The following is a 21,459-nucleotide window of genomic DNA, read 5'->3' as shown; positions in this document are numbered from 1 at the left end:
ACCTCCGTATGCCGTGAGAATGCTGTTCGGGTTATGCCCTTACATGCAATATGAATATCATGCAACATGTGTCTTCACACAACAATAATGACAACTGAATAGGTATTAATGCCATTGCAGACGTAAGTTGGTACGCTATGACACTAACACAACACAGAATGCCCATTTTCCCTCTCATCTGGAACCCTGAGCATCTATCGTAAGCGGACACATTATATGTGTCCCTCTGTGAAAGGTTCCAAATGCCTAAACTGTCAATGAAATACAAATCTTGCAGAAAGCACAGTGAAGGACACTAGCAGTTATTTTTTGCCCATTTTGCCCACAGAACAATTTAATTTAACACTGCTCGTGACTGAACACTTGATGACCGTTATTATTCATGTCATGCACGTATGAACAAGGGTGTCTTTTGGTCATGATTGTGTTGAGGTTATCAATTACTGTGTCATGGAAAATACATTTCCACTTGACAAGTTACAGATGAAATGCAAACATCAGCACGTTGGTTGCGCTGGCTAGCCTATGTCATCTCTTGTAACACCCTAGACAGGGGTTTAGGTGGGTTGAGCTTATGCGCTGTTCTCGCTCCTATGGCAACGTGACAGATTGTCTTCATGTATATTCACAAAACTGGAGAGCTTTTGAACATCAGAGCACTGTTATGTGCTAACGCTGGTGCGGATAGTGTGATAGCGTTTTGTGGTCCATTGATCACTGCTCTCCAAGATACTTTGTAAGGTTACAACGCTTTGTCATTGACGCGCTTGTCAAATTGTCTCCTCACTCCGACACGTTCGTCTTCCAGCAACATCCTGACGCTGCCTCATATGAGCTTTTGATTCTGCGACCACAGAATCAGTCCTGGTTTTACAATAGCATACGGATATAACGGGATGCACTCTTAGAACCAGGCGACCGGGTTTCATTTGTCTTTATTTTGTAGACGACCCAACTGCGTCGCTCATAATTTAATTCCAATTTTTACATTTTACGACCGGATATACAAAGGCAAGTGATATGCATGTATTTCGTATTGTATAATTTCGACTGTGTATTTTGTTTTCTCCTGGTGATATTCCATTTGGTTGGAGATCACAATGGATAGGTTGCATTCTTCCATGCGCAAACGGCTCTACAGCTTGCCACATCACATTGGACAGAAAGCTGCTATGACTGGAGACGGAGAAGACAGCGACAAGGACACTCGGAGGAAAAGTGTCAGAATGAAGCATCTTCCTTCCCCCTCATCCATGGGGAGTGCCAAAGGTATCAGCGAAGCCAAAAGCGGTGACGTGGAGACCGATGTGGGGAAGCCTTTCAAAACCAATGTCAACGGTGACTGCCGGAGGTTTAGGGGCAGTCTGTCTTCCATCACCAGTCGGCATGCCCCCGAGTCAGATTCGGCGGAGCAAAGACGTCTTATTACCGAAGGTGATCCCAGCCCTGAGGAGGAGAGTCCGTCGGAGGCACCAGGCGGCGGAGAGGGACAAGGGGCACAGGGTGGTCGCAGTGATGGAGCACGACAAGCGTCTCCTGACGAGCAGTCGACTTTCATAAAGTTAGAGGGAATGGATCAAATCATGCCGGACGATGAGAGGTTGTACCAGGCTGGTTTCATGCACAGACAGTTTGGGGCAATGCTACAACCAGGGGTAAATAAGTTCTCCCTTCGAATGTTCGGGAGTGAGAAAGCGGTGGAGAGGGAGCAGGAGAGAGTCAAATCTGCCGGATTTTGGATCATTCATCCTTACAGTGACTTCAGGTAACACGCACTTACATGATCCATCCGAACATACGAACTTCACAGGTCCGTTAATCACTAATTCTTCCGCTAACCCCCCCCCCCCCCCCCCCCCCCCCCCCCTTTACTTAATTACCGTGAATATAAACTAGGACAGTGCTTCTTTGTTCATGTTCAAGGCTGAATTTATTAACATACATTTTTGTTCATCTGGCCTTTCCATGCCCTTGAAGAATCTGGTACACAAGAAATAGTATTTAAGATGGTAACTGAGGCCTGTGATGCTAACCTCGGGGACAGACTTCACTAGTGTCATATTTATATCTTCTGCTCTATACTCTGATGCAGAGTTCTTCCATGTTAGAGCTGGCTATTCAATGTGGAAACAAGTCACTCAAGATGACCATAGCTGCTATCCTACCTCTGTAAGGTTTCAAGTTCATGTCTCAGTATCTGTGGTCCCCCACTGTGAATATTTTGTCAATATTTTGTAGTGCTCTGGCATACTCAGATGTCAAGTGATCATATTAGTTTCATTTTGGGGGAAAAAAAACTTTAAAAGGATGAGGCACAAGGAAAGATCAATCTCAACTAGCCAAAGGCTGAAATGTTCCATTCTCTTCACTAAACAGTCCCTTAGTGACACTTTGTCACTGAACTCCTTGTCTTGTTTGTCGTTTTATTCTTCCTGGCAATTCTTCATCCATCCAACTTACTAACCCAATCAGAGGACAACAACTGAGTACTGCTAGTGGGAGCCTAGAAATGGGGTAATCAAAATAGGTTAATGCGATCACGGGCATTATTAAGAAACAAACATCAGTGAGGATTATAACAACACAATTTATTTAATGGAGCTTTGCTGGTGTGGATGAGGAGGCGGGAGGAGGGGGAAGGGGGTGTATAGTAATAGCCTGCTGATTGAAATGGACCATGTGGCCATAGCATGGTTTGGAGAGAGAAGACAAGCAGGCCATGCAAATAGCCACGCTCACATTAATGCACGGTTTCATGAACAATTGCATCATTGTTTGTTTGGATATCACTTTACAAAACAATTTAGGATTAGTGCGGTTGCTAAAGACTGTGTCACATGCTAGAGACCAGATGAATTCAATCATATTTATGATTTTGTGGTCATTCTGAGAATACTTTGGTTCATACATTTACAATTATTCATTTAGGCAATGTGCTTATCCAGAGCTACTAAAATGAATCTTTCAAGTCAAGGTTCATATTGCTCAAGCACAGTCTTGGGGTGAAGTACCCTGCTAAGGGACATGACAGTGTTGAAGCTACACTGTGATCATTTCCAATGAATACACAGTGGGCTAGATAATATGCAAATAATGGTGCTTTAATGCACAGTGTAAAGCAGTTGTATATACGACTGTTGGTACGCCTTTATCTCAACACAATGATTTTCAGTGTAAAAGCTAAATGGTTGCATAAAAAAGGATCTAATATCACCAGTTGTAGCATCTTTTGGGTAATAGATTGAGCTTGGAACACCCTCAGCAGCAGGGTTCTGAAGTTAAAGATGTTGAAGCTGATCCTTCATATTTGTAATGCTTTGTTGTTGTTGTTGTTGTTGTTGTTGTTTTTCCTGTACCCTCACAAAGCATTTCCAGACCTCCTTCCCTCTCTCTTCTTCTCTGAACAAGCATTGATACTGTTGACCTTTTGAAGGCTCTGTGTACATTAATATATTTTAATATTTTTAATCTTCCTGACACCTATTCTCTTTCAGTCTCTCTCTCTCTCTCTCTCTCTCTGTGCTTCTCTCTCATGCTCTTTGACCTTCTCATCCTAACAGCTCTCTGATAGGGATAGGCAGGCTTTTTTCAGAGAGCTCCATTTACTGATTACGTGACTTAGTAGAAGACAGTGACCCCAGGTCTGGCTGGAAGGTCTGATCACAGTGATGAGAGAATAAGCAACAGACTGACTGGAGATTCTCTAGAGCAGAATATCTCAGTAGTCCATTTCTGCAGCCTCAAGAGGCCTGAGTGATTGTGTTAGCACTGGCACACCTTGTTTGGTCATCATCTCATCATGATTCTACACATGCACAGAGTCACATGTGCTAGTGTTAGTGCTAGCGCTGGATTAAGGCAAAAATGCTCAGGTGCTGTGGTACTTGTAAGATGTTATTGCTTTAATGAGAAAAACTGGATTTAATGAGAAGCTGGTAACAAGAAGTGGCTGGTGTGTGTGTGTGTGTGTGTGTGTGTGTGTGTGTGTTTGTGAAAAGAGAGAGAGAGAGAGAGAGAGAGAGAGAGAGAGAGAGAGATTGAGTTGAAGTGGGGTAGTGGTTTGACAGGCAAAGTTAAAGCACATCCAGCCCGCTGATAAGAGCGTTTCTCCACACGGCTGGCTACAGGGAGGAGTTAATGTGCTCTGTGGTGGTCTGGTGGGGGCTTATTTTTAGCATGTTCTGAAGTATTTACAGAATGAGAACTTGGTTACAGGACTGCAAAAGTGTGATAATGGTAGGTCCTTCTCCGTGGAGGGATATGCATTGAGCAGAGAGATGTGGCGTTTGTCAGACATGTGGCATTAGCTGCTGGATTCTCTTATCTTAGGAGTGTTTTTGAGATAAGGAGAGTTTCAGAGAGAAGTCAGTAGTGAACACTATGTATGACAGAGCTAATGGGCATCTTCATGTCATCCTGCATGTTTAGCTTTCGAGAGCTGTGAGATGAACCAGACAGGTGAGAATGAACAGTGGACAGTTATGTGAGATAAACAGCAGAGAAGGACAAGGTCAGCAAGGAACAAAATATGCACAGTCAGCTTTTGAGTCAAGCTAATCTATGCCTGTCTGATCATAGCAGCGAGGGTTTGGGGTTTGGGGTTTGTGTATGTGTGTGTGTGCGTGTGTGTGTGTGTGTTCCAGCTGTGCTTGTGATTCCACAGTTGTCCTGAAATGTGCCGTGAGTTCAGTTCCGTCCCTGGCTGAAACATCTGGGTGGTGGAGATGGTGGTTGGTGGCTTGCCCCCAGAGATGACACAGATTTCAGGGAGGGATCAACAGGAGTGTTGGGCTAGAGTTTGGGAGACAGGAAAGCACTGGAATGGGCCTGGCAGTGAAAGACAATCAAGAATGTGGCTGCGTTTTTGTTTTTTTTTCCGGGTGGATGACAACAGATGTTGACGATTAGTACAGTAGGCTGGGGATTTATTTTAGCTCTCTACATTTTAGTCATTTTAAGAGTTATCCTTTGACTTTGTTTTTGTTTGATTTTTTTAGTTTTTTTTGCTGGGATGGTTAAGATCTGGCACAAGACTAAAAATGTATTTAAGAAATATATAGGAAAGACAACATGACAGATGTTTACAATGAATTTGTTTGTTAAGCATTTGTTTGTCCCTTGACATTGATTACAGCTGTCATGCAGAAACTTCAATAAATAAAGTGTCAGAATCACAAGGCTATCAAAACCTACTCCAGAAAATTGCTTCGCGTTCCTTTTTCTACGCTGTAATGTCAGACTCCCCTGTTGGCTATAAGCGTATTTCTTTGCAGGAGCTCACTTGTGCAGATTTGTGATTTAATGTATTTCACTGATGAATCACTCCCCTACACTGGTTTGGGGTAACCCAGCTGACGGAAATGTGATATTACCCAGTAGACCTCTGTATGAACACTTTCAGAATTTGCATCCTGTTTAATGTGTAATGAACCAGCTTTTTCCTTTTTCAACATAAATTTCTTTTTTTATCTTAACAACATAACCCTCCATCCCTACTTTTTTTTTTTTACGATGTTTGCTAAATATTACACTGTGTTACATATTTGTTCATTGCTACATGTTTTAAGAGAATGTCTACAAAGACAAACGCCCTCTATTTTGAGCAGAACAGCTCATGTACTGTCTGACTGAGACACACTGTCACAGACTTGAAAACTACAAAAGAATCTAGAGGCCCTAATTAATTCAAACCACTATAGTAAGCAGTAAACAAAACCAATCAATCAAATCAAATCATGCCACCTTAAGACAGCTACAGTAACAAATAAAGGCCTGTTGAGGTTGTACAATGAAAATGAATGATACCACAATCGTTTTATTTTTCAAATGACATATCAGTGAATTTTGACTTTTTTCCCCACTATCCATTTCTGTAAATATGGGGTATTGTGATCTACAGTTGTACAGAAATAGCTTGTTTGAACCTGGTGCCAAGCCCTAATGGCAAAATCAAAATATATTGCAGTCATTATCTGATCGTTATAATACAACAGTGCAATCAAGAATTTGGGGTTGATCAAATGCATAGGACATGATGATATTCAGCCAGTTTACTTTGGGTACATTTGTTAGTTAACAGCTGATGTAAATTCTGTTTTTTCGCCTAGCTCATACCATTTGCGGTCACTTTTCCCGATAGTACATGGGATTCAGTGGACACGGTTGGCGTCTGTGCCCCTGTTATCCAAGAATCAGACTAAATCTCATTGCAGAGATGCAGAGTCAGAGACTTAGTCGCAGAACATGCCAGATGCAGTCCTTTGTCCAGTTGGCTGTCACAGATTACAGATTAAGAGAAATGGCAGTAGCAAGTAACATTGGCGTGCAGATGTCAATCATGTAAAACAGAATCTAAAAGTGTCATTTAGACATGAACCAAGGATCATCTTGTTCTATGAACACCTGGCCGACATACATGAAGTGTTTCGTGAAGCTTATACAGGCATTACATAATTCTTATATAAATATAGGCTACGATCTTTCTCAGGAAATGTTTCTGTGTGGGGTTTTTTCTCTGTAACGTCGCTCCTCTCTTACTGATGACTGCACTATCCACTGCAGCATCTGTTCGAGGGGAAAATGTCAATAGCAAATCCTTTATAATCTGAAAACTGTCTGGAAATAATCTGACAGATTTAGTGACACTTCGTATAGATGGTTTGATCTTGGGTAATCTTAGTTAAAGCTTATTTCTAGTTATGTGAATTTCTGCTGTTCGCGAGCATGAAGTAGAGGGGGTCATGATACTTTCCATGTTTTCCCCTCCATTCTTTATGATTTTGTATGTATTATTTTTTTTACCATTAATTTATACTAATATGTAAATTTTGAAGTTTCGAAAAATCTGCAGTATGATTCTAGCTTTCGTGTAGATTGCTTCCTCAAGGGAAATTCCCTAGTGGAAATTCCAGTTCAAATCCAGTAGAAAATCCAAGTAGACATCCTGTAGAACACCAATAGAAAACCATTTAAAAACCAATAGCAATTTTAACTGGTTCCTATTGGTTTTTATAGGGAAACTGAAACACATTCAACTGGTTTCATAACTGGTTTCTACTGGAATGCCCTGTAGACAGCCAGTAGAACACCAGTAGAAAACCATTTAAAAACCAATAGAAATTTCTACTGGAATGTATTGGTCTGGTTCCAGTTGAAAAAAAATGATAGAAGCTGCTGGTCTCAAATGGTCTGTATTGGTTGAACTGGTCTCAGATGGTCTGTATTGGTTGAGAATACTGAAATACTAGCAACAAGTAAATGTATAACAAATACCTTTATTGTCATCGTAAATGTACAACGAGATTCAGAGTGCAGTACCAAGCTACGTAGAAGGAATTAAAATATAACTACAAAATGTAAACATAAAGAAAATATAGAAACATAAAAATACAAATATAAAATTATTCTTAAGTGGCAATGCAGTGCCTCAGGAAATGTTTTGTTTGATTGATTTAATTGGCTATACCAATAGCGCACAATGATATACAGGGCCGGCTGCAGTGTGCAATGACTGGAGGGCATTTAAGATTTGCAAGGGGGCAAACGTGTACATTATGATTAGTCAACAGTTAAAACCGAGGGGGCAAAAAACTTCTGCTACATTGTCGGGAAATGCTACCATGGCGCGAATCGATAGCAGAGTCTACCGTAACCCAAGATTGTGCTGTAGGTAGCACAACTTAACAGAACACCGGCCCTGATGATGTATCGCACCAGCTTTTCAAATATGTTCAAGAATTCAGTTAGAAAGGTATATGAGAGATCTAGGTCGGTTCTTTAGAAAAAAGAAAAACAATTAGGTGTGGTTTAACCATAATTTTGACAGGAGCAGATCCTTCACGGACCTAAAACGATTTCGCTCATTTGAGGACTCCTTTGGTCTGCATTTCCAGACAAGCAGGAAATAGCTGTTTTAAGCAGGGTATCGTGCTATGCCTTTGCCTATTGTTTTCTAAACTGAATTTCTGTTGGGACGCATGTTTATGGGCCGCATCATCTAATTTAGGGGCTGCATTTCCCCCTTTAGCACAGTTTCAGAATTCTGAACCTTTCTCCTCTGCCATCCATACTGCGCTATAGGGTATATCAACACTGCACGATCGATCGCCGGTTAATTACAACACAGGAATGGACAGGAATTTGTACAGAGCATATCAACAGGAAAAAACAGCTCGATCTCCCAAGATATGAATGGGGAACGTTAGTTATGGAGCTAGGTATGCCGCACACAGCAAAGACAAAGGCTCATCTTGCATTTCAAACAATGTGCTCCTACTTACTTACACTAAGAAATGAATTCTTAGTACACCCGAAGCCGAACGACTGAACAAAGTGATATCCGTTTACCAGTGTTGTGCCACGCCACTGATAAACGATCTGCTCTCTCTCTCACTCTCTCCCTCTCTCGTTAAGGCCTGTCAAGGCTAATGTGACAAGTAATATTACTCCCGAGAAATCAAGTTTGTTTTAGTGTCCTGTGAGTGTAGGAACCTACAATTAATGTGTTTATAGTTTACTCTTTCTTGCCAAATGTTTCTTGGACCATCTCCAGGCCTGCTGAATTATAGACATACCAGAGTATACATTCAGTTGCTCAACATATTATTTATCTGTAAATGAGTTTCAGAACGCTGTATGCCAAGCTGCTTGCGACTACCAGCTCGTTAGAGAGCTTTTGCTAACCGAAACAAGAGAAATAATGAAGTTATTATGATGAACTTAAGTTATTATAGAGTTATTTTAGTGCATTTAACCTTTAATGCACTTAACCATAACCACCTTCAATGTACCCTGTGATGAACTCCCCAAGGCGTCGTTATTGAGGCAAATATGAATAGGAGAATATGCATCCCAGGAGTGCCCTGTAGACATTGGAAGATGCTGGTAGAAAAAAAATAAATGTATACACTTATGAAATATATACATGTATATTTTTTCAGTGCATGTGATAAAACTTTGGTTCAATACTAGAAAAATAGCCTATATATGTATCGTATACAACATAAACATATAATTTAAATTCATATTGGTGGTTGAAAGTATTATTATATTAAATTTGGTTTGTGTGTCTTGTTGCGTAAAACCCATGGTGAGCGACTGTATTCTTTGCGAGGTTCCACTTAAAGCTTTCACAATAGAGTGCTTCGTTGCTCTTCCGAAGCTCATATATCTTATTCATGTTTTATGATAAGATGACAGTAAGCATACTCCAGTGGGGATACATTCCCCTATAGCTTTAGATTGAACCATCATGACACATAATCTCTGTGAACTATTGCTGGAAAAGACTAAAATAATCATACCTGCTTACAGTGAGACTGCGAAAAATAAGCACCCTAATAGCAGAATAGCATGCTGTAACTAGCTGTATGTTCTAACGTAATAACATGAGTAACCCATGAAACGAATTGGTGTTAAGTTTTCTCCACTATCCCCTTGTGTCCTGTACGTAGATTCTACTGGGACCTGATAATGCTTCTGCTGATGGTCGGGAATCTGATCATAATCCCCGTGGGCATCACCTTCTTCAAGGACGAGCACACTCCAGCCTGGATCGTCTTCAACGTGCTGTCTGACACCTTTTTTCTGGTCGACCTAGTACTGAACTTCCGCACTGGCATCGTGAAAGAGGACAGCACGGAGATCATCCTAGACCCGCAGCAGATAAAGGTGCGCTACCTGCGCAGCTGGTTTGCCGTGGATTTCATCTCCTCCATTCCCGTGGATTATATTTTTCTCATCGTGGAGACACGGATCGACTCCGACTTCTATAAAACGGCGCGAGCCCTGCGTATCGTCCGCTTCACTAAGATCCTGAGTCTATTACGGTTGCTCAGGCTCTCGCGGCTCATTCGTTACATTCATCAGTGGGAGGAGGTACGATCAAAACTCTACCAGGATTTGACTAGAATGACTTGGACGTGTGGTTACATACAAAAAAAGAACAATGATTGAGCCTAAATATTCAGATTATTTTACATTCATAATTACATTTTGTGTCTTTCTGTCATGTTTTAACCTTTCAGTTTGAAAGAAAATGCAAGAGAATGTGCTGACAACCATGACAAACCTGATTCCAATGCTGTTGTTAGCAGTGACACCAAATTCGTGCTCTTTTCACTGTTTTACACTCATTTAAAAGCCTTTAATGCTAAAGATAAATGAACCAATAGGTGTCACGCTACCTCTACTCTACTGATTTCTTTTATTACCAGATCATGCTAAGCACATCTTTTTTGTCCTGTGGGGATAAGAGGATGCGTCAGCGTGTCTTTTGTGTCTTATTAAATGCAAACCACTCCCCATGTTTCTATTGTGTGACTGATTTCAGTGGACCATTAGTGACATTAGCAAAACTAAAAAAAAAAGCTATTGCATTTGTTACATAACTTAACATCCATCCTCTTTCATCCTACGGAAGATTAAGAGTGCTGTCCAGTATGGAGCTTAGATCAGACATTAAATATGACCTATGTTCTGTCATCCCAATCCCCTGCCCGCCTCCACCTCCAACCCCACCCCACCCTGCCCCAACCCCCATGCCTAGATTTTCCACATGACCTATGACCTGGCGAGTGCAATGGTTCGGATAGTCAATTTGATTGGGATGATGCTGCTGCTTTGTCACTGGGATGGCTGTTTGCAGTTTCTGGTTCCCATGCTGCAGGATTTTCCCTCTGACTGTTGGGTCTCCAAAAACAAGATGGTGGTAAGTGTTGCTAGAAAGTGACCTTGTCAAAATCGGGCTCGATGGGCTGTCCAGTCTTTCAGCTTTGGTGTAACTGAGTGCTGAGCATAATAACAATGTTATGTCATAATGGTGGTTCCACAGGCATCTTGCTCGTTTTTTTGTCCCCAACACCAAGTCCACTGCACAACTTGGAATACCACGTGAAACTCTTTTGATCCTGATCAATCTTTTTAAGGATTCCCTTAAATATGAAGATATTCACTCTTTAATTGAGCACCTGAGTAACATATTAAAACCTCTCTTTTCAGTAATGCCCATATTAGTCCTGCTGTCTTGTTTGGATATATTTTTTCTACCTACATTTCACACATGGGCTTTTATATGAATTTTTATACAGGTCTTACATGTCTGTTAAAACACTGTGGAAAATTAATTGCAGATATGAAGTGATCTATATCAGAGTCATGCTGACATTTCCACCTGTAATAAATGCTAGGTGTTTTTTTTTATCTGATGTAATAGCTGAAGAGCACATGTGGCATGTGAAATGGTCCCCCCTCTGTGGTGTCAGCTGAAGACATGGTATTTCACTTCTCTATAACCTTTCCACTGTCTCTGCTGGAGCCGTGTCAGAGCAACCAACTCGTTGTCACTTTTTCAGTCTCACTCACAATCTCTCTCTCTCTCTCTCTCTCTTGTTTTTCTCCCATATATCCTTTCCCCATTTCTCTATGTTATTCAACCCTTTCCCCCTTTTGCCTGCCTCTCTCTCTCTCTCTCTCTCTCTCTCTCTCTCTCTCTCTCTCTCTGTAATTCTTCTTTTTTTTCTGTTTTTGTTCTTTTTGTCCCTACCTTCCTATGTCTTATTCTCTGTCACTGAGTCTCTCCCTTGTTTTCTTCACTACTCCCCCTCCTCTGCTATCTCTCTCTCTCTCTCTCTCTCTCTCTCTCTCTCGCTCTCTCTATCTCTCTCTATCTCTGTTTCTCTCATGCAGAACGACACTTGGGGTCAGCAGTACTCCTACGCCCTGTTTAAGGCTATGAGTCATATGCTGTGTATTGGGTATGGCATGTACCCACCAGTGGGCATGACGGACGTGTGGCTGACCATCCTCAGCATGATCGTGGGCGCCACCTGCTATGCCATGTTTGTGGGCCATGCCACCGCCCTCATTCAGTCACTGGACTCATCACGGAGGCAGTACCAGGAGAAGGTTAGCACAGGAGGAAGTGTGTGTGAATGTCGAGAAAGAAAAACAAAACCAAGGGTCCTTGGGTTGAGTGTCTTTATGATTGTTATTTTAATGTGAGCAAACTGCATTTAAATTCAAAAGTTTCATATATTCTCAGTTTGAAAGATAAGATATTCTTAATGAAAAAGCAGTACAAAGGACAAATTTGTTAGCGAGAATTTTTACATTATAGTAAAGTGCGGAGTAAACATTATATAGACACTTTTTTGTGTCAACATTATCAACATTCACCAGAGTAAATGTAATTATGAAAAAACTGAATAGCAGCTGCTTTTTTGTGAGGAACTGCTACACTGTATGATGTAGAATGGTTGTAGAATAACTCTAAAATGAGTGCCTTGGGAACCAAAAGGCAGCCTGAGTAAATTTTACACGCGAGGACAACAATTGTAAATATCCTAAGTAAATACTTGTTCGACTAGATCTCCTGAGACAGTAAATCTACCCACAACCTTGTATGAACGAGTATGAGAGAAGGAAAAGACAAAGACAGAGAGAGAGTGTCTGAGTGAAAAAGAGAGCTGATATATATATGATAGAGAGTGGGCAGAGGACTCAAAGAATGTAATTGCCCATATCCACTGTGAGCTAATCAATAGAGCCTGTTTGCGTCCTTTGTTAGGTCTACTGGAGTGCTAATTGAACTGTTGCCATTTGAATAAGGACAAGATTTGAGGGCTTTGACCTCTGGTGTGTCGAAAGACTGAAGTCAATTCAGCCCTACTGAGGTTACCATGGAAACATGGTATTGTTGGTAGAAGACAGTTTTATTGATGCAAAATGTTCAAGTGAGGATTCAGCCTTTTAATTCGGCCTTAAAAAGCTTTTTCTTTGAAAAGAAGTTTGTCCGAAGTAAAGACATAGGGGAAAAAAAGTCAAATTTGGATTTATGTCCATGTGGTGATTTATAAATATGTGACACCAGTTAAAGGGACACTGTTGAAAAATCTAATTCACCTTGAGATGAAAACAGGACTGGAGTTGAACTGTTGACAATATTTTAATAATCATGAAATGAATTAGAAAAAAGAGAACATGTCTTAAGACCATGGGCCCTGTGGTCCCATGGCTACACCTCATTCGGTTTCTAAACCTCAGCCGAGATAGCTGGACAACTACTGATAAAAAAGGAAGTTAAACTCGGTTTACTTCTTTGTCAGATATGTTTATGAGCAGTCATGTATGAAATTACAACATACATTATGTTAGTGTGGTAGTTTAATGACTTTGCTTTGCATTTTTAGCATCTGGTACACTGCTTTTTTGGAGCGGATCACTACTGGCAGTTTTTATGGGTGGTCTCAGAAATGAGAGATCATATTTAAGACCCTTTCTCCTTTTTGAGACAGTACAGCCTCAAACCTCCCTCCTTAAAATGGTAAATCTGTCCCTTGTCAACTACCACCTTTACAGCATAAAAATACTGTGCAAAAACAGCTTTTTGCTCCTCATAAATAAACAAAAAAACAAACATACCAAAAGACCCATACAATGACTGATTGTGAGGACATCTGTACACATTGCCACACTAAACCTAAGACAATCATGAGAGACAGGGGGAGGGAAGGGAACAGGTCATGAAGAAGAGGAAAAAAAGACAAGACTATATTTCTGTATAGTAACGTGCATATCCACTTTTGAAAAGGGCCACATTTATTTCCTGAAACAAGATTCCAGTAATTCCAGTGACACCATTTTACAGTTTAGTGTCACTGCTTTTCACTGTGTCTTTCTGCACTCTTTTTGCTCTTTACAGTGTTTCTCTGTGCTCATTCAGTCCTCTTCACAGTGTTTCTCTGTGCTCATTCAGTCCTCTTCACAGTGTTTCTCTGTGCTTATTCACTGCTCTTCACAGTGTCTCTCTGCGCTTATTCACTGCTCTTCACAGTTTCTGTGCTCATCTACTGCTCTTCACAGTGTCTCTCTGTGCTCATCTAGTGTTGCTCACAGTGTCTCTGTGCTCATCTAATGTTGCTCACAGTGTCTCTGTGCTCATCTAATGTTGCTCACAGTGTCTCTCTGTTCTTATCCCATGCTCCTCAGAGTGCTCAGCGTGCCTCTCTGTAACATTAGTCTCTGTCGTTTGGAGTCATCTTCAGTGTCTTTGTTCCCTGCCCTTGACTATGTCAATAAAGAGAGTGGCCAGAGAAACAGTGACTTGTGCACAAACCCAGCAGACTGTCTCCTGCTCTGGTGAATGGACAGAGCTTACATAGCAGCAGAATTAACATGTGGTGAAGGGGAGAGAGAGAGAGAGAGAGAGAGAGAGAAAGGGGGGCATGATGCTAAAGCCTCCTGGTCATCTCACATTCATTGTTGTGCTTGCACTCCACATCTTGCTCAGAGATATGAATTAAATAAAATCAAAGAGGCAGAGAGAGAAGAGAGGAGGCCATATAAACTCCATCAAGACAAAATGTCCATTTTCAAGTCAGATGCAGTGGTTCATAGTTTGAGATGAAAGAAAATTAGAAAATCAGAATCTTTTTTAATTTGAGAAATCCGTTAAGATTCATAGCAAACTTTGTGTAGAAATAACATAGGAAGAATAAAAATTATGTCACTTGATTGTGATTTGGTTTCATTGTTTTTTCAAAGAAGCTAATGACCACTGTCTAGCCATTGTTAAGCTATGCAACAACGCAAAAACTCTCCTGTCCTTATGTCTTTGTTTGCTCACCGCCAACATTTTCTCTGATGATGATTATGTTTTGGTTGTTTGTTTCCACTGGGACGCAGTTATAATGAGACTGACAGCAGTCTCTGATCTGTACTTGTGCAGTATAAACAGGTGGAGCAGTACATGTCCTTCCATAAGCTGCCTGCAGACATGCGTCAGAGGATCCATGACTACTATGAGCACCGCTACCAGGGCAAGATGTTTGACGAAGAGAGTATTCTCGGGGAACTGAACGAACCACTCAGAGAGGTAGCTTTATATTACATTCCTGCCAAAAAAAAAAGCTAAGCTAAGCTCAGAGACAAATCCCACCATTATGTGAGAATTGCTTCCATTCACTGTCTCAATAACAGATTTTCTGTTTTTATACCATGGGAACAGTGCTGTGGTAGCATTTGGCACTAAATTAATAAGAATAAGTGTCTTGGGAGTTTTCCCTTGTTTGGGAAGATTTCACTTCCACTGCTTTGTAACACACAGTTTTTAATTACACCACACATTTTGTAGTTGATATTAAAGATCTCTCTTGGCTGAGTAATGCTAGAGTCTCTGTAAAATGCATTTATCTGTTGTCCGCTCTGCCTGGCCAATCTCTCCTCTGTCATTTTGTCCTTTGTCTTTTCTTCATTTTCTCAGGAGATCATTAGTTTTAACTGTCGAAAGCTGGTGGCTACCATGCCCCTGTTCGCTAATGCAGACCCAAACTTTGTGACCTCCATGTTGACCAAGCTACGTTTCGAGGTCTTCCAACCAGGAGATTACATCATCAGGGAGGGCACGGTTGGCAAGAAAATGTACTTCATCCAGCATGGGGTCTTGACCGTTCTGACCAAGGGAAACAAGGAGACAAAGATCTCTGATGGCTCTTACTTTGGAGGTGAGATATCTCACAGGCTGGGGTTGTTACTGGAGAGCAAACCAGGAATGAAGGTTAATTAAGAATGAGATATAAATCCATATTAATATGGCTAGCAGTGGTTTCCAGCTAATGATTTTAGTTCTGGGGGTCATACCAGAATGTTGGGAATGTTATGGAAGCAAAATTCTGGTGGAATTTTGGAGTTTTGCTGGAGGAATGTTTTTGTAATAATGATTCTTTTGCCATTCACACAGTTGTTCTAAGAATATTAAGTGCAAAGGATGTCCGGACATTGTTGTGAGAAAGCATTCTAGGAACATCCTTTAAACATTGCTGCCTTAATCTCCCTGTTTGTAGCTCTGAGAGACTAGCAGAATATCTTATTAGTGTTCCCTGTTTGCGGCTTTGTCTTGAGGGTGTTGAGATAGGGTACTGCTGTGTTGTGAACTTTAAGAGAAGCGGTTTGATAAGCTAAATAACTGGTTGACTGTGACTTTACCAGTGGTTCTGTGATTAGCAGCATTTGAATTTCTCCTGTTGGCTACAGCACTCTTATCAGGTGCCCCTCAGGGGAATTGAGAAGCAGAGAATGAACACCTAGGGGAGTCTGGGGAAATCCTTCACCCAACCCCAGTTAGCCATTCATGAAATTAATTTCTGGAAACTGTTGCACAGTGGGACGTTCCACTGACTTTAACATGCGAAGAGAAGAACAAGGGAGAGAAGTGACAAAGCGTTGATAGAGGAGTGCTGGGATAAAGCCGTGTGATTCCAAAGCTGTTCCCCGCAGGTGATCACCATGGCAACTCACACATTGTTTATAGTCTTCTTGTGAGAAGGAAATGATACCAGTACAAACAAAACTGTCTGTCTGTGGGGGTGTTTGTGTGCATGCATAAGATGCGTTAGGTAGCAGCTTACGAGTAGCTTGTAGAATAGTTAGAGTGAGCCGCAATTTGATGCCCTGCTGATGTTTAGGTTCAGGCAAAAAGGGAATGAGACATTGAGGACAATTTTTTCAGCACTCTAAGGCATTTCAAACTCATATTCACCCTCATTTGCAGTCTCAGAATCACAGCTAAGTAGACAGTGTTATCAGAAAGCACCAGATTTACTGAAGGAGAAAAAGTCGTCATATTTGCCAAAACCCCCTTTCCTTCTGCCTGTGCTCATTTGAGGTCATTACATGTTCAACAAGCTACCCATAATCTCTCCTCCCATAAACCCTCTCTCTCTCTCTCTCTCTCTCTCTTTTTCTCTCTCTGCATTTTACAGAGAGAAAACAAAGAGGAACAGCCTATTCAGAGCTCATTCAGCTCTGTGTCCATTTCGCTCTCTCTCTCTCTCTCTATCTCTCATTCCCATCCTCCCATTGCTTTCTCTCTTTTGCTCCCTCTACCCCCACCCCCACATTCCCTGCTTCATCCTCTCATTCTGCGTGTGTATGTGTGTAAGAGAGAGAGAGCAGCTGAGAGCGTGCCCTGGTGGAAAGGCTGCAGGACGGTGTTGTTTATGGCTGTGTCCGTGATGGCTGTAGAGAATAATCCTCTCTCTCTCTCTCTCTCTCTCTCTCTCTCTCTCTCTCTCTCTGTCTGTCCCTCATTCTGTTTTATCCCAATATCCCCACTTCTCTTGGTTCAGGGCCATGAGGGCACCATGTTTATGTCCCTATTGTATTTTTATTCAACAATTATACACTGCCTATGAATCAACACTATTTATTATAGTTGGAGCACAGGCTAGATACCAAACTGTGTTAAAGAAAAAAAGACAACCGTATTATATTAACATGGTTTGTTATCTTATGTTTTTTGCCTGAACCATTTGGTGTTTGTAGCATTCTGTGTGGGGTATTTTTGTTTTCTGGGATCAGCTGAATTGATATTGAGGAGTCATGCTGCAGCATCTGTTGGGAATGAGGGTTAAGAGAGGACCTTAGTCAGGATATTATGTAGTTGCTGGATTGTTCTTACAGCTAGGGCTGTTTAGCCTGTTTTGCATGTCATTTAAAAGTCTCTTCTGCTCTTCAAATGGAGTATTACTCTGTGATCTGTCATGACAGATGATGTTGAATCAAAACTCTTAACTGATAAATGGCATTTTAGACCTTCTTTTGTGGATTAGGGATCACACAAAAAGCTTCCATTTTTACTGGTGTATTCTTTGCCATGTTGTTTAATGGAATATACAGTTTAGCTCAGTTACAGTTATGGTTTAGCTAACTCTAAACCATTCTGTGGAAATATATATATATATATATATATATATATATACATACACACACACACACACACACACACACACACACACACACACACATATATATATATATATATATATATATATATATATATATATATATATATTTTTTTTTTTTTAATGATCCTTCGTGCATTAACTGGGCTCTCGTTGTGTTTTGTTTTTATACCAGTTTTAATGTACTTGTGAGTGCTATTTGTCTGTAAAAAATTTTGAGGCTGTTCAGGATGCTGATTATTTTGAGCATGATTTTCTAGTGCTGAGTGTTGGTTTTAATGGACAAAACATTACAGTTCGAACAGAAATGCTCCTGTAGTTGACTTACTGCCACTCCCATGCTTGATGATGATGTTAAGAACAGTTCATGGTCCCTCAAGACCAAAAGAAATGAATGTATGTGAATCAGATCTGTGCACATGCTGCGCGGTTTGCATTATGTAAAATGAATAGGACCTACTGCTGTCCGTGGGTTGCTGATCCTATTATGGAAGCTTACTGTACGATGTATACACTGTTTGCAGAGATATGTCTGTTGACACGAGGCAGGAGAACGGCCAGCGTAAGGGCAGAGACATACTGTCGACTGTACTCACTCTCTGTGGACCACTTTAACGAGGTTCTGGAAGAATACCCCATGATGCGCCGAGCCTTTGAGACAGTAGCCCTGGACCGCTTGGACCGCATAGGTGAGAGTAGACTGTAAAACCATGATTTTGCCTCCTGAAACACCATAATGAGAGGGAGTAATTGAAGAATTAAAACTGGACTTCCCTTCTCTATTGTGAGTTGCCTGAAGTCAGTGAATTTCGACCAGTCTTCTGGTTATTGTAGCCTCTTGCTTTCTTTTAGTTTTATGATCATTTGAAAGGAATGAAATGGATAATGAACAAGTCAATGGTAAAAACAATAATGTCAGAATCTATATTAATCTAGTATAGAACATCTGAGGGTGTATTCAATGTAGCCTTTCATGAAGTCATCATTGAGGTGTGGTAAAACAAAAAATTTGAAGTTGGTTCAGTTGTGAAACATTGCAGTACTGTGTCTCCTGTTAACGAGGCCTTGTGACTATTTTAATTCATCGGTTCATCATCTGCTCTCTCCCACTCCGTGGTGGTGTTTACAGGGAAGAGGAACTCTGTCCTCCAGCACAAGGTCCAGCGGGATCTCAACTCAGGAGTGCTCAACTACCAGGAGCATGAAATCATCCAGCAGATCGTCCAGCATGACAGATACATGGCTCACTGCGCACATCTGACTACCACGCCTCCAAACACGGGTCCCTCTTCAACCCCTGCTCCATCCTCTCACACTCCAGTCATCTGGGCCCCGCTCATACAAGCTCCCCTCCAAGCTGCTGCTGCCACCAGTTCCGTGGCCATCGCATTGACACGCCACCCCAATCTACCCCACACTCTGTTTCGACCCCCTGTGCCTGTGCTGGGTTCTCTTAAAGAACCTTCTGGCCACTTGAAGAGGTTCTCTTTTAGCACCCCGTTTGGTGGTTCCACCTCTGGGACAAGCTCCAGTGTGGAGACCCCCATCTTGGACTCGGTAAGAGCCAAGCAGCCAGCCACTTCCCCTGCCACTCAACCTGCTGCCTCCAGCTGTCTACCTTCCAGCACCACAACCACCATAACCACCACCTCCTCCACCATTAGTGAGGCATCAGTGCCTCCAAAGCGATACCCTTCCTCCATTTACAGCTCTAGAGACTCCAGTATAGCACAGCTTCATCCCCAGCCGCAGTCCTCCTTCTCCAGCGCCATAGCTCCACTACCGGGGTTCTTCCAGCAGGGGGCAGCAGGAACAGTCGCTGCTCAATTGGCAGTGCCCTCAGCCTCAAGCATCACCCCATTGATCGCCAGCTCCGTCAACCCCATACTAACGCAGCTGCAGTCTTCTAAGCCAATTCCTCCGCCAGCCAAACCCAATCTGGAGTCGACTCACTCGGGCAGGACCACTCAGAACCTGGCTCCATCTCGGTCTCCGTCCACCGGATCACCATGGCACCCGCCACAGCAGCAGCCGGTCTCCAAGTTCCAGACGCAGCACATTCAAACAGGTCAACAGCCAGGCCTGTCTCCTGAACCATCTGCTCTGGCCTCATTGGCCCAGTACGGATCAGGAAACCCTTCTCCAAGCAGCACTCCACCAGCCTTGACCCCCACCGCCCAGAGCCCCACCACAGAACGAGCAAGGACTTCCATTCACAGTCAACCGTCCAGTGCTCATGGATCCCCAATTTCGCTTCTAACCCCGCAGACTCTGTACCCACCACCGTCTCACGGCAGAGAGAGAGCAGGTTCATCCTCTGACCTTGCCTCTCAGGACATCAGCACCATATCCAGGTCTCACGCTTCCTCTCGACCTCAAGAGGGGTCAAAGGGCGTGGGGCAGGGGGCACATGCCCCAGGTCATCCCCATGGGATGTCCGGGACGTACTTCTCCCCTCACTCATCTCCGACTCCCGTTAGCAAACCGTTCAGCTCTATACCTGGTCATGTGACGTTATCGAGACAGACTTCACAAGCATCTATAGCTCAAACTCTCTCGCGAGGCAGTTCACCCGCCCCTCCCACCGGGGACAGGTCTACCCCAGGGACGCCAGGGGTCGAGCGCTTTCATCCGAAACTTCCATCAAATTTGTGAGGTTGGATCACACCCTCCTGTGAGGCATGGAGTGCGTTTTCTGTCAACTGTTTAAGAAAATAAGAGTTTCCTTCCAAAGGAGGGTGTACGCTTACTCATGTTAGTGCAATGAATTTTTTCCATTTTGTAATGCCAAATGAGTGAATAGATGGCTATGAACGGATAAAAGGACATAAGCTGAATTAAGCTACTTGGTGAATGTATGATTGTTTGGCAGCATCCCAACCATCTGAATTTGTCTTCCAAGTTCTTTCGACAACTTTTTGGCAATATTAAAAAGTGAAGTTGTGTTAAGGTATGCAACAAGTAGCGGTTTCCAAAAATCTGATCTCTGTAGCAATGCTGGAAGGGAATTTGCATATAATCCTCATCCAATAAAGGTTAATTCATTTTGACAGTTTAAACATAGAAAATGTGTCATGAACTGCAAAGCAGAGTAATAAAATAGAGTATTAATCTCACTATTATTGTAGCGCATCAGTCTGTCATCATCTGCCATGACCAACAAACATACAGCACCAAAACTCACCTGTCAGGATGTGCACTAGTGTCTCACACACACACACAAGCACACACACACACACACACACACACTCTCTCATGCGCACACGCAGACACACACTCTCACACACATGCACGCACACACCAAGTCCTCTACTTCCCAATTATCGAGACAGAAGCTGGTCTCTCCCCCTAGACCTTGAATCCATACATATCTCCTTGTTAACAGAGGGGCACAGCTCAGAATCTATGGCCTTTCCTTTTTTAAAACTACTGCCTTAGAGCCTGCAGACCAGGGCCTGGCCCCCTCACTTCCACTGAGAGAAGATAAGATAAAGAATGTATTGCAATCATTTTGTATGTGCTTTCTATGTGTACCTGTGCAGTACTTAAGCAATAAACTGTATGTTTGGTTTTGTACATGTGAAGAGAGAACTGAACATCACAGATTTCTTCCTGTTAAACAAACAATATTTGATTTGGTTAACATCTGTGGCATAATAAAACCATGCTGTACACTTTAAACGTTTATGAAACATGTAACTTCAAGACACAATACCAAAGT

At 42.1% G+C, this 21,459-nt stretch overlaps 1 protein-coding gene across 1 annotated transcript; it reads left to right on the top strand.

The window, feature by feature from the left end:
- Positions 1–1,100: 1,100 nt before the first annotated feature.
- Positions 1,101–20,393, top strand: hcn4l (hyperpolarization activated cyclic nucleotide-gated potassium channel 4l). Its single transcript, XM_030765894.1, has 8 exons — positions 1,101–1,765; positions 9,453–9,876; positions 10,547–10,708; positions 11,686–11,904; positions 14,726–14,872; positions 15,260–15,500; positions 18,263–18,427; positions 18,868–20,393. Exons 1-8 carry the CDS (start codon positions 1,101–1,103, stop codon positions 20,391–20,393), a joined length of 3,549 nt encoding a protein of 1,182 aa, XP_030621754.1.
- Positions 20,394–21,459: the final 1,066 nt, after the last annotated feature.

The sequence above is a fragment of the Chanos chanos genome, chromosome 2 (assembly GCF_902362185.1).
Source record: "Chanos chanos chromosome 2, fChaCha1.1, whole genome shotgun sequence".
Taxonomy (NCBI): Eukaryota; Metazoa; Chordata; class Actinopteri; order Gonorynchiformes; family Chanidae; genus Chanos; species Chanos chanos.
This window is presented reverse-complemented; position numbering and strand designations above follow the sequence as displayed.

What these genes read in the sequence shown, in the direction of transcription:
- hcn4l (XM_030765894.1), top strand. Translation starts at nt 1,101, where the DNA reads ATGGATAGGTTGCATTCTTCCATGCGCAAACGGCTCTACAGCTTGCCA. An exon ending in CATCCTTACAGTGACTTCAG is followed by an intron (nt 1,766 to 9,452) that starts GTAACACGCACT and finishes TCCTGTACGTAG; the next exon opens with ATTCTACTGGGACCTGATAA. An exon ending in TCTCCAAAAACAAGATGGTG is followed by an intron (nt 10,709 to 11,685) that starts GTAAGTGTTGCT and finishes TCTCTCATGCAG; the next exon opens with AACGACACTTGGGGTCAGCA.